At 50.0% G+C, this 21743-nt stretch overlaps 1 protein-coding gene across 3 annotated transcripts in view; it reads left to right on the forward strand.

The window, feature by feature from the left end:
- Cplx2 (complexin 2) overlaps positions 1 to 21457 on the forward strand; it is an 89026-nt gene extending 67569 nt beyond the window's left edge. For 2 of the 3 annotated variants that reach the window (XM_045151461.1, XM_045151460.1), the window contains exons 3-5: positions 15976 to 16062; positions 16185 to 16360; positions 17217 to 21457. In XM_045151461.1, coding sequence (XP_045007396.1) covers positions 16032 to 16062; positions 16185 to 16360; positions 17217 to 17414 — 405 coding nt within the window. In that variant the 5' untranslated portion in view covers positions 15976 to 16031 and the 3' untranslated portion in view covers positions 17415 to 21457. Of the gene's footprint in view, positions 1 to 8499; positions 8650 to 15975; positions 16063 to 16184; positions 16361 to 17216 lie in introns of those variants that run through there. The other variant, XM_004665024.2, reaches the window with a different exon arrangement.
- The last annotated feature ends 286 nt before the right edge of the window (positions 21458 to 21743 follow it).

A 21743-nucleotide genomic window follows, 5' to 3' on the forward strand; every position in this document is an offset into this window, starting at 1 on the left:
GCAGTGTCCCAGACCCTATGGGCTGGAAAAAGAAGGGGAAGCCAGCAGAGGGAATGGAGATGTAAAATCGGTATCTTCCCCTGTTGCCTCTAATCATTCAATTCTTTTCTCATGCCAACTTAAACAAACTCTGCAAGGCAGAATTCATGGGCATAAAAAGAAAACGCTTTGTTCTAATGGTCACCCTGTCCCCTTAGAGAGTGCAGCGTATTGCTGGAGAGATGGAAGGAAAGAGAAGGGATGCTGAAGGAGCAGGGTAGCCATTGTCCAGACAGTCTCACCTGAGCCTGACAGCCACTCTAGGAGGTGTGGGCCACTCCATATTTCACTGATGAGGAAATAGATTCAGTGCCGGTCGCACAGGCAGGAAGGGACAAAGGACTGCTGAGATTAGCCCCCTACATCTCTCCTTGCAAGAGCCTCAGCCATCTTCTCCAGGGACTGTGATTAAATGCCTTCAGAGTCAGGAGCGGGTGCTGGCTGCCCCTGCCCTTCCCTGTTTGGAGCTTCCGGTTCCCTCTGGCTGGCAAGCTGTGTGTGTTTTGTTCTCCTCAGAGCTCCTCTTTGCTAGGGCAGCGTGTCACATGTTGTGTTATTGTGGACTATTAGCAGACATCTCTCCCTTCCCTCAGAGTCTGAGATCTAAAAGGATCTTCAGAGTGTGAATTGGTGTGTGTGTTATCTCTCAAAGAAGGATTTACACCTCATGCCTTTGCCTGCATAGGAGAGGGCCTGCCTGTCACAGGCCCTCCATGTACGTTTGATAAATGAATGCATATGTGAAAGAATATCTACCACAGAGGTTTGCTGGATGGTTTAAAAGGTTGACATCAGTAATTCCCCCTGACATAGTACTGGGTATGATGGAACCTTTAAGAAATGTGCAGTTTGGGCTGGAGAGATGGCTTAGCAGTAAAGGCACTTGCCTGCAAAACCTAAGGACCCAGGTTTGATTCCCCAGGACCCATGAAAACCAGATGCACAAGGTGGTGCATGATTCTGGAATTTGTATGCAGTGGCTGGAGGCCCTGACATGCCCATTCTCTCTCTCTCTCTCTCTCTCTCTCTCTCTCTCTCTCTCTCTCTCTCTCTCATAAATTAAAAAAGAAAAAGAAATGTGTGGCTGACTTATGCTTCCAAGGAATCTAGAAGTTCATAAGCTTGCTGTGTGATTTTGAGAAGCCAGTTTCCCTGTTTCCCCATCTATACTTGTATAAAAGACAGTTCTTTTATCTTAATTTTTTTTTTCTTCTCTGTGTGTGTGTTTTTCTGGGGATTGAACTCAGGGATTTGTGCATGTGAGGTAAACACTACTGTTGACCATTTGAGCATCACTGACATTTTATACATAGTTAATTGCCTTCTGTCATTCCCTTTCCCTAACAATTCTTTCTTTCTCTCTCTCTCCCTTCCTCCCTCTCTCCCTTCCTGTCCTCTATCAGTCATCAATCTCCAAATAGCATTCTGCTGCTCTTCAGCATACTCCTTCATTTCCTTGACCAGAGGCCCCAGAAGCTTATCAACCTCTCTCTCTCTCATGTTCCTCGACATCCCTGCTTTAGTAAAACAGCAATAATGTTCTCGCCAATTCATTTTATGAAAAAGCAGAATCTGCCCTGTGAGCCAGCTGGTCCTAACAGGACGGCACTCATTTCCTGTGGGTGCAAGGGTTCTGCTGGGCTGCCTTTGCACCAATGGGAAATGCTATCTCCCTTTACAAATATAAATGACAACAACCCTTCAAGGAACAGGAAGAAAGCCTTCCATTAGAAAGGAGCAAGGAGGCAGGAAAATGAAAGTTCGCCTTAGAACAAGAACAAAATCACACTCAGGGATCATTTCCAATTCCACAATTATAGATACTGAGATTCAGAATTTAAGATTCTAAAGTTGAGGGAATGTGTGATATTAGTTGATTGTAAGCCTCTATTAATCCCAAATGGGATTCTATGACTCCATGGTTCAGTTTGCCCCTAAGACTAGGCATAGAATGACAGTATTCTAGGAACTTACTGACCCAAGGCCACAGCTTTCCAGCCAATAGATGGGTCATAAACACCTGGGGATCAGGAAAAGGCAAATTTTCTGGGCTCCCAGTTAGGGACTGGTTTATTTCATGTGGCTTAAGACACACACACACACACACACACACACACACATACCCTGCTCCAGTGATTCTGTGTAGGAGTGGCCCACTCTTTGACATATAGTGTTGAAGGAAGGCTGTGATTCTGTAATTCTAAATGTCATTCGAAGGTGGACTTTGGTCTGTAATGCTAGCATTCTATAAATCTCTTGTTGTTTCCAGATGCCTAATGAGAGGCTTCTAAGGCATAAAGACTACTGTTCTGAGCATGTTTCACAGGGGACGAGAAAAGGACCAAGCATCTAGAAGGTTGAGGCGGGACCCTCAGGAAGAGCAACTTCGAGGGCACAGGCAGCAAACCAGTGGTGTAGCGATCGTGCATGGCTAAATCCAGAGCTAGGGGTGAGAGGGAGGGTCATCATAGGTCATCACAGGAGAGCTCCTGATAGACAGGGACATCAAGAAGTGTAGAAGGAGCCAGGTGTGGTGGCGCACGCCTTTAATCCCAGCACTCAGGAGAGGACAGAGGTAGGAGGATTGCCATGAGTTCAAGGCCACCCTTAGACTACATAGGGAATTCCAGGTCAGCCTGAGCTAGAGTGAGACCCTACCTCAAAATACCACCCCCCCAAAAAAAGAAGCATGGAAGGACTGGGGTTGGGGAAAAGGAGGTAGAAGTCACAACAGGGAGACTGAAAAAGAACCTGAGACTAGAGAGGGAAGATTTGTCACCAAAGCATATTCCCTTTGATGAGTGGTGGGGTACTGCCGACTGATACCCAGACATGAAAATGCAAGGTTTTCAGGAAAGCTCCAGATGAGTGGGGATATCCCAGGGTACACTGTGTGGGCTGCAAGAGGGCTGCTTTGACATGCTAATGACTGCCTAGATGGGGAGTTGGGGAGAGCATAAAGGCACCCAGGACCAGTGAGGAGCTGGTAGGTGGGTGTCAGTAAGGGAGGGGCCCTTGGGTGGGGGCAGGGCTGTGGGACAGACACAGGCTCCCCAGGGAATTTCCACAAACACACTCACGTGCCACCAGTGAGTCAGGACGCAGATGTGGGATCTGGGAACTTCTTTCTGAGAAATGAAAATGAAAATGTGGGGCTGTACAGGGCTTCTGCTCCTTCCCGGGTGAGGCAGGGGCCAAGGTGTAGCGTTGTTTATGGCCTTTTTTGGTGGAGGGAAAGTGGACAAAGTGGGGCTGGTCAGTAATATAGTCCGTGTGCATGCTTGTACACACACTGGGATGGGGATGATATATTCCTGGTGGCACATATACACATCTACCCCTCTCTGCTGCCCCACACATTGACAGTAAAATGTATGCAAGCCCATCGCAGCACACATCTACACCTGCTGATGGTGACCAAGCTGCACCCTTTCATGCCCGTGGAAGCACCCTATCTCTGGGATCATCCCTAGTTGACAGCAACACCTAGCTAAATACTATAGTGACATATGCCCAGAACCTGTATCCGGCACAGTCTTTGTCTATTTGGCCCTGTGTTGCACAATGCACAAACCACACACCTGGATGCCGTACTCTTGTCTCACACCCAGAGCTTTGTCCGATGTCATTGACACATTCTGCTCTAACCATGCACTTAGATGTACACCATCAGGAGGGATGCACCACTGCACACTGAGAGTCACATGGCGGCAGACCCACACCTGCCACACTGCATGATAACAATGGCACACACATCACTCCACGTGGACACTGCATGGTCCCGCACTAGACACACACACACACACACACACACAAATACACACGCCTTGTACACTGTCAGGCTTGCCTTCACACTATCATTCCATGTTAGAGGAGGCAGATTGGGAGTCTCATATCGCACCCTAGCCATTGTTGGTATCAAAAGGGAAGGCATCCATCAGATGAGCAAGATGTCCTAGAGCCCTTCTCTGTGCTCCAACCCCCGCAGTTCTGTTTCTTCTTCTGGCACCCGGCCACCCTCTCAAATCAAGACCAACACTGCCTCTCCAGGCTGGAGCTGGGATGGCAGGGTGTGGACGAGCTCAGCCGTCTGCCTGCACCCACTCACACCAGCTGAGGTCAGGAAGGAGCAGCCAGCCAACTCCAGATCAGCCACTTCCTCTTCTCCTATGTGGCATCCAGAGCGTCCTCTGGCTTGAGGTGGAAACCACAGGGTAACCTTTGCACAAGCACTCCCTGTAAGCCAGTCTCACTGATGACCGCACCTGCAGTCCGACAGCTCGTCATTCCTCATACACTGTTCCCCCATACGCACACAAGGTACTAACATTAGCTCTACTAACCAACTTCCTTGTGAACATCTAAGACATATATACGTTGCGTTTTGTGAATCTGTTCAAACCTGGCTCTCTATCCCTACTTCTAGGGCCCATAAATAAAAGTAGAAACTCAGCACCTGCCACAGTAAGACACTTTAAGCACAACCACATTTGTATTTTCCTGGATGACTCCTAGAAGCTGACTACAGAGCAGGCTCTATGAGGACCACCGTTTGCACCTTCGCACACTCGTGCCTACCCACAGCAGGCTGGATTAAAGCCACGGGACATAAAGAACACGCTGACAATCTGCATGACATGAGAGCCTTTACCCAGGCATACATACATAGTAGGGTGTGTGTAACAGAAACTAGAGAACAGGGATAACTATAAATGTCAATGTTAAAAAATATCTGCGGCCAGGTGTGGTGGCGCACGCCTTTAATCCCAGCACTCAGGAGGCAGAGGTAGGAGGATCACCATGAGTTCAAGGCCACCCTGAGACTCATAGTGAATTCCAGGTCAGCCTGGGCTACAGCAAGACCCTACCCTACCTTGAAAAACCAACATATATATATACATATACATATGTATATATATATAGTCTGCTAAGCAGAAGTTCCATTTCCATAGACTGTAGGATGCGTCAGAGGAGGAGAAGCAACTCAGGGTGCTAGGACCACAAGAGCCTAGTGTCAGGCGGGGCTGGGATCCTAGCTCTGTCCAAGACTCACTTTCTCCCGCTGAACTTCAACATCTCCATCTTGAAAATAAAAGTTTGTGTCAGTTAAATTAGAACTGATTTATATAAAGCACCAAAAGTTGTCACCTGAGACACAATGGGAGTAGATGGTTGCCATGATTCGTAGTGCTGTAATCATCAGGACCATTAGTTAACAACTTGTCTTCAATAATAATAGAGTGTGGGGGAAGCCATGTTCAGCCTGGTAACACTGGACATTTGTGCCTCCAGCACTTTTTAAGCTAAGTGTTGTGTGGCCACGTGTTGTGAGTTACCCTTAATTGTTCAACAGGAGGAGGCCACCAAAATTTGACAGAGCTGAATTTATGTTTGCCAAGATTTCTGAAGTTCGGCACACAGTTCGTGTGTGATCATGCATATATTTTTTCAAGTATGTAGACTCATATGAGCTAGGATTCAAAGGTCTCTATAGCTGTGCCAACTAAATGGTCCTTTTATCCAACTACCATCTTCCAGAATGGGGTACTCAGTGCCTCACATGTGGCAGAAGAGCCCTGGCTAGACAGATCCAATCGACAGCTGGTGTTTTTGTTTTACTCTTACCATTCCTGTCTGCCTCTTTCCCTTTCCCCATTGCCCTTAGTTGACCTCCGGTGATGTGAAAAGCTGTAGCACTGGCCTTCCCTTGCAAAGATTGTTTTTCCACCCAACCATCATTTTCTTAGCCATGGCTTTGCCACCTGTTGCAGCTGCCTTCTCATTGCTGAGACAAAACACCAAGCCAGAAGCAGCTTATGAGAGGAAAGGGCTCATTTCAGCTCAGTCTGGAGTTTCATCGTGACACGGCAGAGTGGAGGCTGAGCATCACATCTTGTCACACGGGGAGGAAGCAGCAAGAGTGAGCGAGCTAGTGACCCCCCAGTAGGGCTGGACTAATAAGCCCCCAGGTCCTCCAGCCAGGCTTCACCTTCCCAAATGGCCACCAACTGGAGACCAAGGAGTGAAAGCACATGAGGTCAAGGGGGACATTTCACATTCAAACTACCTCATTAACCATCAAAATAAGTCTTCGAATGACAATTGAGCAAGGTTCATCAGTCTTTTAGGGCAAATGCCTCCTTCACTGTTGAGTTCTCCAGGTAAAAAAGCCTCAAATCTTCCCACCTGTTCTCTGTCCACTGTATTTCCAGATAGCCACCCCCTCCCCCTAACCAGCCTCCTCTCGAGTTTTAATATCCTGGAGCTTATCAAGGCCGATCTTAAAATGCAATGCACGGCACTGAGTTTGTTATTTTTCTCTGAAGCCTAAGTTGAGTTCTTAGCCCAGCCTGGTTGATGTCCATATCAAAGGCAATGCCAACTGTGGAAAAACCCCACTTGTAGCTAGATTGCTGCCGGCACAGGTCCCATTTCACCGAGCTTGCTGTGGAAGAACGTGTAGGAAGGAGGGAGGCAGAGGGAAAGAGGATGATTGTGGTTCATGGAATGACAGTATGTCAGCTATCTAGGCCCAGAACTCCCCTCAGGCACTAGTGGCAAGTGTAAGTCACTCTAATCAAACAGTACCCCTCTCTCCCTCCACCCCCCCCACACACACACACACACATCTTAGGGTCACCTAGGAAATAGGAAGAAAAAAAAATTTAATCTTCTCACTTTTTTAAGATTTATTTTTATTTATTTATTAGAGACAGAAAGAAAGAAATAGAGGGAGAATGGGTGTGTCAGGGCCTCTACCCACTGCAAACTCACTCCAGGCACATGCACCACCATGTGCATCTGGCTTATGTGGGACCTGGAAAATTGAACCTGGGTCCTTAGGTTTCTGAGGCACGCACCTTAATTTCTAAGCCATCTCTCCAGCCCTGGAAGAAAAAATTTTAAATGAACATGCTATGCTCATGGCCCAATACCATGCCCTGCCACAAAAGTAGGGTCTTTCATTGCAGAGCCCTCAGTCTGGAAGGAGAGAAGGTTGTCGAGCCTCAGAAAGTGCCTCTTCAGGGAAGCAGGGTGTTTACACTTGTGTCTTTCGACTCGAGAGTCTCATTCACTTACAGGCCTCTGCAGTGACCAATGTGCAGAGGAATAGTTCCTCCTAATAGGGGCAAAGTCACCCCTCTTTCTTTTCCTGGATCCTATCTTCCACAGCTCTCCCTCCCTCCAAGGAAGCCATTCCCTTACAAAAGAAGAAGTCATCTCCACTCTGGCATAACCCTGATGGATGCAAAAAGTCCTGAAAGTCTGTCAAAGACCTGATGCAAGGCCTTCCTCTCTTGAAGGCATTTCCCTATACCTCAGGCTGGATTAAAGGAAGCAGCTGAAAGCCAAAGATGGCAGACAGAACACAGAGGTTCACTTTCTTTTCTTTTCTTTTCTTTTCTTTTTTTGTTTTGTTTTTTCGAGGTAGGGTCTCACTCTGGTCCAGGCTGACCTGGAATTCACTATGGAGGCTCAGGGTGGCTTTGAACTTATGGCGATCCTCCTACCTCTGCCTCCGAAGTGCTGGGATTAAAGGTGTGCGCCGCCAGCCACGCCCTGCTTTTTTGCTTTTTTTTTTTTTTTTTTTTTTTTTTTGTCCCTGGCAGGAAAAGAAAGGACCCTCTAGAACAACCTTGCCAGAGGATTCTGTCTTCTTCACAGGTCTACAGGCTCCTGGAGAGTGACTCACCTAAGTTCCCCCCTTGCAGTTTTAAAGTCTTTTCCTTCTGGGTCCAGAGCAGAGTTCCTCTTCCCCTAGGAGGGGCTTCCTCACTCTACACCAATGGTTCCTGAGTGCCCACATGCCTGGGTACTATGGTGATGGGCTGCAAGGATACTCTGACTGTGGGTGGCCCAGTCCTAGATCAGCAGGCAAACAGAAGAGGGTGGCTGAAAGTGGGGTTCCTTTAGAGGGGATAGGAGCTCTCAGAGGAGTGTGCCTACCCTGCCTGCAGGAAGGAAAGGAAGGCTTCCCTGAGGAGGTGACCTTTGATCTCTGCTTTAAAAAAAAAACTCCTTCTACACACCTGGCCCCGCACCACCTTTCCAAAGCCACAAGCTTATGTCATGAACCTTGGTGCTTGGACATAGCCAAATTGTTGGCCAAGATGCCTGACTGCTGGGGGCGGGGGGGGGGGAGATGGGTAGGGGGAGACTCCTACAGGGAACCGGTACAATGAAATGTAGAAGAGGAGGAGAGTGGAGAAAAGAAGGGGGGAAATCGAAGTGGGTAACGAGGAAGAACGAGGGGGAGAGAAGGGGTAAAGAGGAAGGGAGTGGAGGCTGCAGAAAGGGAGGGGAAGGAGAGAGTGGAGAGAGAGAGAGAGAGAGAGAGAGAGAGAGAGAGAGAGAGAGAGAGAGAGAGAGAGAGAGAGATTGATTTGAATTTCCCATCTGGAAGAGGAACGGTAGCGCGTCAGGGCCTGGCTGAGGGGCGTGATTGGAGGGCGCCTTCGACATCCGCCCGCGGCAGCCGCCGCGGCCCCAGCTCGCCCCGCGGAGTTACACGAGGCGGCGGCAGGAGCTGGAATCGCATCGCTTCGGGAACCGCCTGGTGGAACCGAGCCGGAGCCCTGCAGTAGCTTAGACGGTTGCTGGGACCGCCAGGTCGGTGCTGGCATGGGCAGGGAAGGTGGAGACGGGCCGGGGGCTGTAGGGACCAGGTTCTCGTCTCGGATGCTGGGGAGCGAGCTCGGCTTTGCGGGGAGGGGGGGGTGGAAAGATGTTCTCCCGCCCCAAAGATGCTGGGGCGCTGGGATGAGCACTGCGCGGCGGCCGTGGCGGGGACCCCCCTGCGCTCTCGCCGTGGTGCTGAAAGGACAGCTCCCCACGCTGGGAAGCGCGCAGGGAGTGCCGCAGACGCACACCCCACACCCGGAGGGAGGTGTGGGCCCCTGCTCCAGGCAGAAGCCGGGGACCTTCGGGTGCCCAGCGTGTGGGGAGGGGGGCACCCAGGAGCGCCCCGAATGCGGCGGGAGCCTCAAGTGTAAACCTAGACCTCAACTTGGCATCTCGCAGGGTTGGGGCAGGGAGCGTCGACCTCAGCCACTTTATACCGAAGCCCACCTGGCCCTTTCCGCCCTGTACCCCCTCCCGACCCCGAAGGAGACAGTTCGGGTCCCCCGAGTGAATCTGAAGGCGGAGGACAGACGCAGAGGGAGGAAGGAGAACTCAACACCGATGGGGGAGGCAGGGGGACTATTGTCCTCGTCCCTGGAGGAGCCGCTGTTGGGGCAGCACCAGTCCGCTATGCAGGGTCCCCAGAAATGGTCACTTGTGCCCTGGCTGACCCCTCCTTCAGCAAAGTTGGAGACCCGGCTGGGTCTTGGGGTTATGCTTAGTGTGTTGGAGCTCCAGGGCAGAGCTGCGGGGTGTGCTGGTCTTCCCGAGGGCACGGGAGAAGGGCTCCTGCATCTTTGCCCTCTCTTCTGGTGAGGGGATAGAACTCTCCCCCCAACCCCGCCACTTTTGCTTTTCCGTCAAGTCATCCCTTATTCTCCCCCCGCCCCCCGCATCCGCTGCCCCTTCTCCCCTCCCAGCGCACCTTCCCTCTACAGACGTGGAGCGGGGGGGGGGGGGTGGACGGACATCCCCTGCCTCTTGTCACCACCATTAGCGTGGAATCCTTTCCAAAAAGAAACAAATAAGTGTTGTATCGAGTTGTGGTAAATGTAGCCCAGACTCGAATCATAAAACAGAAAAGAAAAAAAAAATAAAGAAAGAAAGAAAAGGGGGGGAAAAAACCAGTCACAAGGACAAGCACTGGCACTGCAGGGGCCGCCCCAGTGTGCTCCTCGGATGGAGGGAGCTCGGGAGCTGGGTCTCCAAAACTGCCTGGCACTCAGTGGTGAACCCTGAGCAAGTGCCGGGCTGCCTTCGGGCTAGGATGGACCTGGAAGGGAGTTAAGAAGAGAAGGTTGAAAAGTTGTCCCGAGTCTCTGGTGCGCAGAAGGAATGGAAACCGTTATATCTCCCTGCCTCCTCTCCGTACCTTCCTCCCATCCCCCAGCCCAACACCCCCCCGCCCCCCCCCCCCACAGCACCCTTCCCGCGCAGCGCAGGGACTGAAGACAGTGGCTTTCTGCAGACTCTCTGAGCAGCGCCTCCTGGCGGTGAGGCTAAAAATCTTTAACTGCACTCAGCCTGCGGGACCTCCCGGCCCCTTCTGACAGGCATATGGTAAAATAACTACACGTAGTCACGGACGCTCAAGTCTAAGTTCATAGTCAGCCCTTCAGGATCACCGTCCTGCTACATTCACACACTCCCTGACACGCAGCATTAAAGTTGACCCAGCAAACATACCCTGAGGATGTCCCCCGTGATGGATTCTGGGCATAGGCAAGAGAAAAGCTCAGAGTGAGGAGAAGGGAGGGATGCAAAGACAGCTAGGGTATGGGTTAGCCGCAAGCAACACTGACTGGAAAAGTGCCTTGGACCTCAAAAGACAGAGAAACCATCCCATCCTGCCAAGTAGACCCGGGAAATTTCCACGGTGGGAGTGATGTGTGTGAAGGATCTTGGAAAATTAATTTTGCTGCCACTGCCAAGTAGGACAATGGTGGTGGTGATGATCTACTGAGCACCTACTATGTGCCAGACATGGCGTGGGGCACTTTATTTGTATTATGTCACCTAATAAAAGCTTTGAAGGTGGGTGCTGTCTCCATTTTACACATGAGAAAACACTGTCACTAACTCAGGTTCATTTAACAAGTAAGTCTTCTGACAAGATACGAACCAGCAGACATGAGGTTAGGAGGTTCTAAGCCTGTGGGAATAGCATGCCCAAACCCCAGCACTTACGGTGGAGTCTGGCTGAAACAGTGGACCATGCCAGGAAGGAGAAATGGGAGACAAAGAAGCTAGGTGCTGGACTGCTGGACTTGAATGGTCACAAAAGGACTCTGCTAGATTTTAACAAGGCTATGGGGAGCCATTGGGAGGTATGTTTGCATTAGCAAATCTGCCTTGTAGGAAGATTCATAGAACAACCACGCAGAAGATAGGTAAGAGCTGGGGGCGAGACGGAGCTCCGAGCGAAGGCATTAGCTGCAGTCGGAGAGAGGAGGGTGGGGATGCAGAAAGCACTGTCTAGTTACTGTGTCCAGAATTCTCCCCCTGCATCTCTACCTTAATTGTACTTACCTGGTCCTTGTGTGGTCTACTGTGTGGTGTCCATCCATCTCATCTAACTGAGTGCTGGGAGGACAGCCAGTGCTGTGGCTCCCTTCCTCCCGGTCACTCATAGGAGCTAAAAGAGTACAAGGTGAGTAAGAGAGTGAGTGACAAATGCACTGACCAGAGTTTTCAGTTGAGGCAATTGGAAGAAAGCACGCTGGAGGAAATGATGGTTGAGTGGGGAGGCAAGGGTAAGACTGATCTTTGACAGACTGAATTGGAGATGACACGCAGAACCACATGCAGCAGAGGGCGAACCGTGCAGGTGGTTTGGGAGAGAAAGACACAAACCTGCCGGTAAAGAATGGAACTAAACCAACAGGCCTAGATGAGAGAAGATTTCCAAGGAGACAACAGAGAAAGGGAATGCAGGGAGAAGGAAGGAGAGTGCTTGAAGAACATCCTCATGGCTTTTAATTGACATTTGTTTTCATGACCATAACGTCTTATTTTTTTGAGGGGGGGTTTCAAAGTAAAAGCTCACTCTAGCCCAGGCTGACCAGGAATTCACTGTGTAGTCTCAGGGTGGCCTCAAACTCTTGGTGATCCTCCTACCTCAGCTTCCCAAGTGCTGGGATTAAAGGTGTGTGCCACCACACCCAGCCATAACATCTTTAATGGCAGCAAGTTACATTTTTTGGGGGGGTTCATTTTCAAGGACAAACTATTTCCTTTATGTATACATTCTGTAGTTATCTATATTATTTTTTCCTATAATACTTTCTTTTGGGGAAGCTCTGCATTGTAACAGGATGAAAGAAGCCAGCAGAGGAGAGAGAGACCTACCTGAGGAGAATGGAGACAAGAGTGCTTTGTCATAGAATTCAGGAGGAGATTCCAGAAGGCAGAAAAGAGGAGGGGAGCCATTGCCAGCATCGGATGCTATTAAGGGAGGGAGGAGGGAGGCTGTGAGAACACTCCTGGTCTGCTTTTAAAGAGGACTCTGGCCCTCTCTGAGCAGGTTTCAGAGGGGCCCTGAGACAGATCTCTTGTCTCAGGAAGCAGCAACAGGAGACACAGTGAAGACTCCTCTGTCATGACAGAGGGCAAAGATTTGGAGAAGTGGATTCAGGGAAAGAGCTGGAGAAGGGATGAGATCAAGGAGTCCTATGATAAGCACTCTGAAGATGTAAGCAAAGCTGAAGGCATAAAGGAGTCAAAATAAAAGAAAAACATTCTGAATTGACTTCAGCCAAGAGGAAGGAACTCCCGGGAGCCAGGAGAGGGGAGATTGCAAGAACACACAGTAGCTAGCAACTGTTGTGTGCCAGAAACACCCCACAGATGGCTCCTAAGAGCTTAAGTCAGTTACCCATCACTCAGCCAGGAAGAGCCAGGTAGGCCAGACCCCAGAGCTCATGCCCCTTCCACTGCACACACAACATAGGAGGGCAGCCTTCTACTGACAGACATGGGTCAGGAATTGGTTGGGCCTTAAGAAGTGAAGAATCACTTAGGGGAAACTCAACAACAACAACAACAACAAAACTAACATCAAAACCAGGCATAGTGGCACGCCTTTAATACCAGCACTCAGGAAGCAGAGAGGAGGATCGCTATGAGTTCAAGGCCAGCCTGCGACTACATAGTGAATTCTAGGTCAGCCTGGGCTAGAGTGAGACCCTACCACAAAAAAAAAAAAAAAGGAGGAAGGAAGAGAGGAGAGGAGAGGAAGGGCAAGAGAAGTAAGAATGGGAGAAATGAGAGGTGGAGGAAGAAGGAAGAACTGAACTATAGAACCAGGAGGGCGCAGTATAGGTCAGCAACTCAAATGCTGCAGCGCTGTTGCGGCAGAGCCTGGGAGGAAGAGCACGGAGGAACATCTGGTCCCAAGAGGGGACTCCCCACAATCAGGCAGCAAGACAGGAATGAGGCTGGAGCTAAATCCCAGGTGTCCTGCCTCCTGATTTGAAACATCTCAAATTAGAGTCCTGCATCTTCCACCGCCACCTGGTAATTCTTTGAGTTCTATGTAAACATTGAGAAGAAATTCCAGAGTTCCTGAAGTCACTTAATTTGTCCATTGTTCCTTTCCTGTTCTTAGAAATGAAATCTTCTCCCAAGGTCTAAAATCAATGGAAAACATCTTGACAAAGCCAAGCAGCCTTCAAACTCAGATTTCTGGGTCAGAGTGGCTTCTCTTGCCTTACCAGGAAAGCCTAGACCTTTTTTTTTTTTTTTCCAGTTCAATGTAGCCACTATAAATATGTAGTCAGCAATTGAGAACATTGTTTATGACCTCTCATGACACCCCCAGGCACTTGGCCAGTGTTCTCTCTTCTTCAAACATCAGTACAAAAGTAACCCTGGGATTGGAGAGATTGCTCAGTGGTTAAAGGCACTTCCTTGCAAAGCTTGACTGTGTTGGTTTGTTTCCTCAGTACCCATGTAAAGGCAGATGAGCAAAGTGGTACATGCAGCTGGAGTTTATTTGCAGCTGCAAGAGACCCTAGAGCATCCATTTTCTTTCTCTCTCTCCTTTCAGATAAATAAATGAATGAATTCGGGGGGGAGTAACCTTAATGCTACCCCATTTTGCAGGGAGCAAACTGAAGCTTCCTGGGTACCCACTGCCAGTTTAGGATTTTTCCCTGTTGTTTCTGATGACGAAAGTCCCCAGGAATTTTTCCTACTACATCATAATTCTCTCCACCCAAAACAACCTATTAGGTGTTCGGACCCTGTAGATGACTTCTTGGGTTCCATATTACATTTTTTTAATATTTAAGAATTTTTTTTTTATTTGAGAAAGAGAAAGAGGCAGATAAAGAGAGAGAGGATAGGCACACCAGAGCCTCCAGCTGCCCCACAAACTAACTCCAGACGCATGCGCCACCATGTGCATCTGGCTTACAGGGGTCCTGAGAAGTTGAACCTGGGTCCTTTGGCTTTGCAGGCCAGCACCTTAACCACTAAGTCATCTCTCCAGCCCCCATATTACAGCTTTTAAAAAAGTTTGCTAATTATTTCTCATTTTGAAAGCAATGAGGATACCTTGAACTCATTTTTGTTGCAGTATCCAGCCTGGCTTCTCTGCCACCATTTCCCAGGTCCCCCTTTTCTTCCTAGAAAGTAATGAAGATGTCAAGGCTGTGTGAGAGAAAAGGCCTGAGGAGTAGGCCTAGCCTCCATTGACCATCAAGCCCAGCGCATGTTGGATGACTCATGCATGATTCTGTCACACCGCCAAATAGAAATTTGCAACAGCTTTGTCTGTTCATCAATGAAACTGAATGGCTGAAATAGAAAACCTCCGAGTTAGAGCGTCTGAGGTTCAAATTCTTAGGGAATCTGGTGTTACATCTCCAGATCCTTTCCCCTCTGCTTTCCCAAAACTACCATTGGTAGAGTTCCACTTGTACATATTTGCATATTGAGATTCTCATTAAGATTTTATTTGGAGAAAATCTTCTGAGGGGGAAAATGGTAAAAAACGATAATAAAAACAAAATCAGTAATTTAAGGAGGAGGATAGGAGGCCTAAAATTAGCAAAATGCCTACAAGGACCTTCCTTACTAGATAAAGGCCTTAGCTCCAAGACAATATATCCAATGTCTCCATGTGTAATTCAAAGTAGAAATCAATATTAAACTATGAAACCGGGCTGGAGGGATGGCTTAGTGGTTAAGGCATTTGCCTGCAAAGCCAAAGAGCCTTGGTTCGATTCCCCAGGACCTATGTAAACCAAATGCACAAGGTAGCACATGAGTCTGGAGTTCATTTTCAGTGGCTGGAGGCCCTGGCACGCCCATTCTTTCTCTCTCTCTCTTTCTTTCTCTCTCTCTCTCTCTCTCTCTCTCAAATAAATAAATAAAGATATTTAAACTATAAAACACAAAACATACACATTTGCTTAATAAAAATAACTTGCAGCCAGGCGTGGTGGCACATGCCTTTCATCCCAGCATCCAGAAGGCAGAGGTAGGAGGCTTGCCTGAGTTCGAAGCCACCCAGGTCAGTCCGAGCTAGGGTGAAACCCTACCTCAAAAAAACATATGTATTGTTATTTGCAAAGTCTGAGGTTTCTCATCCGTGCTGAGCCCAAGTTTTTCATGAGCATCTGATTTACTGGGACCACTTGCGCATGCTCGGGCATTCTGTGGGTTGAGCCAATGGCTTCTCTGTATTCTTCGTGGCAGCCCTGCTATTTAGCAACTGCAAACTTAGGGAGGTAAAGTGACTTGCTGAGGGTCAGAGGGCATTAAAACACAGATCTTCCTTACCCCAAATTCGAGTCTCTGATTCAAATCTACTCCTGGGGCTGGAGAGATGGCTTAGCTGTTAAGCGCTTGCCTGTGAAGACTAAGGACTCCGGTTTGAGGCTCGATTCCCCAGGACCCACGTTAGCCAGATGCACAAGGGGGCGCATGCGTCTGGAGTTCGTTTGCAGTGGCTGGAGGCCCTGGCGCGCCCATTCTCTCTCTCTATCTCTCCCTCTCTCTGTTGCGCTCTCTCTCTCTCTCTGCCTCTTTCTCTCTCTGTTGCACTCAAATAAATAAATAAATAAACGTTTTAAAAAAAATCTACTCCTGGCTTCAAACACATTAGAACAGTATTTTCTAAGTAAAGGCCTTAAATTCTTTGGCTACCTATATGTGCTTGGCCCCATAGTCCATGTTCGGTTAATAGCTCCCTTCCACCTGTCCCTTCCTACCAGGGACATTGTGTCTTGGCTTCAGGCTGGCAGCGATCTGTCTGAACCAGTGTGGCTGCCTAGATCTTTCCATCTGACTCCCAAATCCTCTTTGCAGGTGGGCACATCTTCCCGAACCAGACCAACCAGGGCACACTCACCAAAGCCTGCAGAATGGACTTCGTCATGAAGCAAGCCCTCGGAGGTGAGCCCAGCTTCCTGCCCCGCACAACCCTGATCCGCGCCCTGACACAGGTTGAGGGCATCTCTTCCCAAACCTATCCCACAGCTGACCCTGTCCCCGCCCCTTCCACTGCATCCCCATAGGGGCCACCAAGGACATGGGGAAGATGCTTGGGGGAGAGGAGGAGAAGGACCCGGATGCACAGAAGAAGGAGGAAGAACGACAGGAGGCCCTAAGGCAGCAGGAGGAGGAGCGCAAGGCGAAGCACGCGCGCATGGAGGCTGAGCGGGAGAAGGTCCGGCAGCAGATCCGAGACAAGGTCAGCGTCCCACGAGGATTCTCCGAGGCCCCAACCTTAGTGTCCTTTGAATCGCAGCTCTCACCTCAGACCAAGTTCTCTCTGAGCCCCATGTTTCTCATCGGAGCAAAAAAAGGGGGGGGGGGCATCCCAGCCTGGCGTGGTGGCTCACGCCTTTAAGCCCAGCACTCAGGAAGCAGAGAGGAGGATCACTATGAGTTCAAGGCCAGCCTGAGACTACATAGTGAATTCTAGGTCAGCCTGGGCTAGAGTGAGACCCTACCTCGAAAAAAACAAAAAAAAAAAACCAAAACAAAGGTATCCTAGAGACACCTCGTCAAAGGATCCTGTGGCCATTAAATAAGAACGTGCACATAGGAAGAGGTACAAATCCCAAGGCTTTCTTACCCAAGTCCCTAGGATCAGCTACACATAGAATTCAGAATTTGTAGACATTAGAGAAAAACTCCTGGTAGCACCACGCAACAAACCAAGTGCTCTTCCTTTGGTTCAAGCTAGGTATATCACAAGAGGGTATCTCCAACCATATGGGCAAACATTCGGTGGCGGAGGGCGTCAGATCTTTTGAGATTTCAATCGAACAAGAAGGTATTTGGGGCAGGTGTGAATTTCAAAGGAAACTGGAGCATAGTCTTTCTCTCTCTTTCTCTCTCTCTCTTTTGTTAATCACTTATTGAGATTCAAGCCCAGTTCTACAGGGAAAGCACCCTTAACCCCACTTCACTGGTAAGGAGCTTGAGGCTTAAAAATGCTCACGAGCTCTGTCACCCAAGTGTGAAAGAGCTGAAAGCCAAGTCCCTCCTCGCTCCCGCTCCCCGGCCCACCTCATATCCCTGTCTGCCTCTGTCTTCCCCAGTATGGACTGAAGAAGAAAGAAGAGAAGGAGGCGGAGGAGAAGGCAGCTCTTGAACAGCCCTGCGAGGGAAGCCTGACCCGACCCAAGAAGGCCATTCCTGCAGGCTGTGGGGACGAGGAGGAAGAAGAAGAGGAGAGCATCCTGGACACGGTGCTCAAATACCTGCCGGGGCCTCTGCAGGACATGTTCAAGAAGTAACCAGCCCCAGCCCCCATGTTACAATTTTTTTTTTCTTTTCTTTTCTTTTTTTTTTTTTTGTTTTTTGTTTTTTGTTTTTGGTGGTGGTGTCATTCTTTTCTTCTTATTCAGTTCAGTCTCAATTCTGAAGGAGAAAACCTCAATTGGCCTCTGCCCCTCTTCCCTAGCCTCCCTTCTGCCCTCTTTCATCCCAAGTATCCAGTCCTGCCCCATTCCCAAGTAGCTCGAAAAAGGGAAGATAGCTTTATTCCAGGGAGGGCATTGAACCCAGGGCCAAAGGTACTGGGTGCCCCTGCAGAAGCCCGAGTTCCAGGTTAGTGTGGTAACCCCCATACATTCCTCCATGCTCCCACTGCCAGGAGGACCACTGTCCCCAGCCAGCCAAAGTAACCATACATTCCAGCCTTGCCCAGTATGCTGACCTGTGGCCTCTGAACCCCCTGCGGGGACACCAGGCAGGGCAGAGGCGTTGAGTGGCCCAGGCTCTGAGGAACAGAGTCAAGGTAAGCCTGTCCCATGAGGTCCTAGCCTGAGGGCCTCTAGTTCCAGCCACGCTTAGTCTGGGCAAGAGGCTGGGGGTTCTCCTCTTCCCTCTTCCTGGAGACAACCTGCCCAGGAGCACACCCTTCCCTAAACCCCACCCAGAGAAACATGGTCCCTGCCAAGCAGGTTTCTCCAAATGGATCCTCTTTGGACTTTAGCCCATCTGTGGAGGAGCCCAAGGCAGGGCAATCCTTTTTTCTCCCTTGCCTGACTTTGGTCCTGGGACCCCACTGCCAGGCTAGGCCCCCAGATTGCCCAGCCAAGGGGCTGCCCAGACCCTTCCCCCCGCCCCAGAAAACACTTGGAGCCATTGGGTAGTAATGGTCTGTGCCATGGGATTCCCCCTATTGGTGCAGCCGAACTGCCCCCATTCCTATCCGTCCTTCCTCCCTACCCTACCCTGTCCTGTCCATGTGCTTCCAAGGCCCCGTGGTCCCCAGGAGGACCCTTCTTGGCCAAATCCCCAAACTAATGGGGGGGAAGCTAATTCCCACTCGACAGAAAGCATCTGTCCATCCATCCCACTGGCCAAGAACAAACTCTCCATGTGACATATGGGACTGGCATTCGTCCCTATAGACACCCAGATTGTCACGATTTCTTGTTCTGTCGGTTGTGACATAATGGGTTGGGGCAGAGGAGGAAGAGCAAATGGGAGAAAGAAGTGCGAGTCCACACGTACTTGATAGTCAGTGGCAGAATGCATCATGACTCGTATGTCCAGGGATTTTAAGCATGTGCGTATGGTGAGACTGTCATGTCTTGAGATGATGTGTGTATCATCTAATCTCTGCATTAGAGATTGTAAATATGAGTTGCCATCTGTGTGTGTGAGTGTGTATGTGTGTGTGTGTACGCACGTGCACTTGTTGTTGTGGGGTATCTGAGTTGCAGTTATGTCCTAAGTGTGTACTGGCCACTTCGTGTGTTTCAAGATTGCATGTGTTAACCTAAATATGCATGTGTTTTCAAAATGGCATGTATGTCAGTAGTGACAGTTTCATGTTAGATGTTGAACTGTGTGTGCTAAGACTGGCATTTACATGTATGAGTCAAAACAGGCAGGTATGTGTACAGATGTGTGCTTGGAGAAAAAGAACAAGGGTAAGATGCCCCTTCCCAGCCCTGAGACCATTGGTCACATCTGGCTCCATCTAATAGGAGACCTTGTCCTTGGCCTAAAGTTCTCCCACCCTTGGGGGTTTCCTACCTGAGGTCCTCAGCTTTCCACTGGGATAGACCCAGGCAGTGCCCCAGGAAGCCATGCTGGCCCCCCACTAGGGCCTATTCCAAAAGCAGGGGCCAGGGAGGGGGCGACTTGCCTGCCTCTGAAGCCCCTGTCCCACTGGCCCCAATTTGCATTCTGCAGGTTTTCCATTTTAGTGGATTTATGCTTTTATTTCAGAGAGACGTGTGTCTTCTCTGTCCGTTTCTAATAGTTAAAGCCATATCAGTTAGACTGCAATACTTTCAAGATGAGACAAAACAATCCATATGTTTCGGGAACTAGAAAAGTCCCCTGGTGTGTCCCTTCTCTGAGGAGCAGAGCCTTGGCAGCTCCAGCTCCCTGGACTTCCCCCTCCCAGTCCCCATCTCTCCCTTTGTGCCCCTGTGTTGCTGCCCCCCAGGGGGCCAGTGTCTGTGTCTGTCTGTGATGGGGAGCAACCTGCACCTCTATTGTCTGCTTGTCTATGTCTTTAATCCTGGGCAGGATGGTCATTCTCCAGAGCCCTGGGGTCCTGGATCAAGGACAAGCAAGGACTAGTCCAGGGGCCCCAGACCTCCGTAGATCCTGAGTATAAATCCCACTTGGACACAGGAGTGAATACCAGTGTTGAGAGAAGACTTGTCCTTAACAGGGATTCTTAGATCCCAAAAGTGATGCCAGGACACAGAGTGCCAGGTGGGCAGTAGAGATGAAGGCCCAGGGAGCTACAGATGAGCAAGGTAACCTAGCCATACAAGACTTACCAGGTGATCTCGGGATCCTAGACCCTTCCGATGGTGTTCTTAGTGCTCTCCAGGGCCCCCTCTGGAGCCCCAGCATGGCCTAAGGGCTTTTCAGCTCCTCCCAGTGCCCTCCAGGCTGGGCTGGCTTAGTCTGGGCGCACCTCCCAGTCCCCTCTCTTCTGCTCCCAGGCAGCAGGACTTGAGGTCTCTCTGGAAACGGGGGCAAGACGGAGAATTTCCACCTGGCACATACCTGGCTCCGCCGGGTACAAAGTTCGGCAGGGGGGAGGGGGCAATGAATGCAAGTTCTGATACAGACCTGACTATGGGGAGAAACCAGTGAGGTGACCCTAAAAGAATGTGTATGTGCAGCACAATCATGGGGGTGGGGAAGGGCAAAACACAAGTGGGACTCTCTAACAGAGGAAGGGATGGTCACGTGGTATCTGTGTGGCAGAAGGGGTGTGGGGCCCACGCTGGATGAAAGGATGTCACACTTGCCACCCAGAAACAGGACAATGTTCTATAACAAATTAAGGAAAGGAAAGACACTAGAATTTATTCATATCTTCCCCCTCTCTCACACACACACAGTGGGGTGGGGGGAGGGGGGAATAATTGGTAGGTGGCTAAAGAAGAGAGAAGGTATAAGGGAGCATGTGCCACCTTCCCGGGCATGTGTGTTTTTGGGGAATGTCACCAGACCCTGACACCTGAGATTCACCACCAGGGTGAGTACAAGGGCCTTCTCTGGTCTCCTTACACTCGGTCCTGACAATTTCCAAAGGGAAATCCACTCCAGGTCCGAAGCACTGGAAGGTGTCTCCACAGCCCCAGAGGTTCATATCATGTACCTTCAGCGGAAGTGAAAGGTCTAGAGACCACCCAGGAGCACAAGAGAAAGAGAAAGTGCGAGAGTGAGAAAGAAACAGAAATTGTGCAGCCCAGGGCCCCTCAGAAGTAGACCGGGGATGGGCAATCCAGCCACCCCCAAAGGCTTGTGGATGGAGTAAAATAAAGGGCTTCCCAGCCCTAGGAGGGCCTAGCACCCACCTGGAAATATTGCCTACTCACAGCCCCCTGGTCCTGGCATACTAGGGTTCCATGGTCTCTGACTGCACAGGGAGACTGGGGAGCAGATTGGCCCCCATAGTGGATGTCTCCCAGAGGGGATGCCTCCCAGGTCTGAGGATATGCTCCTCAAAAAATTCCCTGCTCCAGTCCTTACTCTGGTTGTCCTGCTCTTTTCACTGGGGAAAGAATGAGGGTGTTCCTGCTGATCCTGGGGTGGGGTTGGGGACTCCTGAGGCCCAGGTAGGATGGACCATCCTGCTCATGTTGGGAAACACCTTGCCCACATTTGTGCTGTGTTCTTGTTGCTCTGCTCCCTTGAAATGTGTCAGTATCTGGGGGGGGGAGGGGAGGGTACTCCCCCACACTCCCTTGAACCTGACCAAAAGCCATGGCCATTTCTCCCCCCCTTTGTATGATGCAAATGCTAACATGTACAAAACCAACCATGACAACAAAAGAAAGAACCTTCTACAGCAGTGTTCCTTCTGTCTGTCCTCCTCTGTCCATCAGCGCCACCAGGGTTATCAAGAGGGGGGGACAGTGCTCACAGCTCAAGAGATCCCAGGATAGGCTGGGCATGGTGTCACACGCCTTTAATCCCAGCACTCGGGAGGCAGAGGTAGGAGGATCACAGTGAGATCGAGGCCACCCTGAGACTCCAGAGTGAATTTCAGGTCAGCCTGAGCTAGAGTGAGACCCTGCCTTGAAAAACAAAAGAGAGAGAGAGATCGAGCCCAGGATAACTTCAGTCTTTCCCCCATC

The sequence above is a fragment of the Jaculus jaculus genome, chromosome 6, assembly GCF_020740685.1.
Source record: "Jaculus jaculus isolate mJacJac1 chromosome 6, mJacJac1.mat.Y.cur, whole genome shotgun sequence".
Lineage (NCBI taxonomy): Eukaryota > Metazoa > Chordata > Mammalia > Rodentia > Dipodidae > Jaculus > Jaculus jaculus.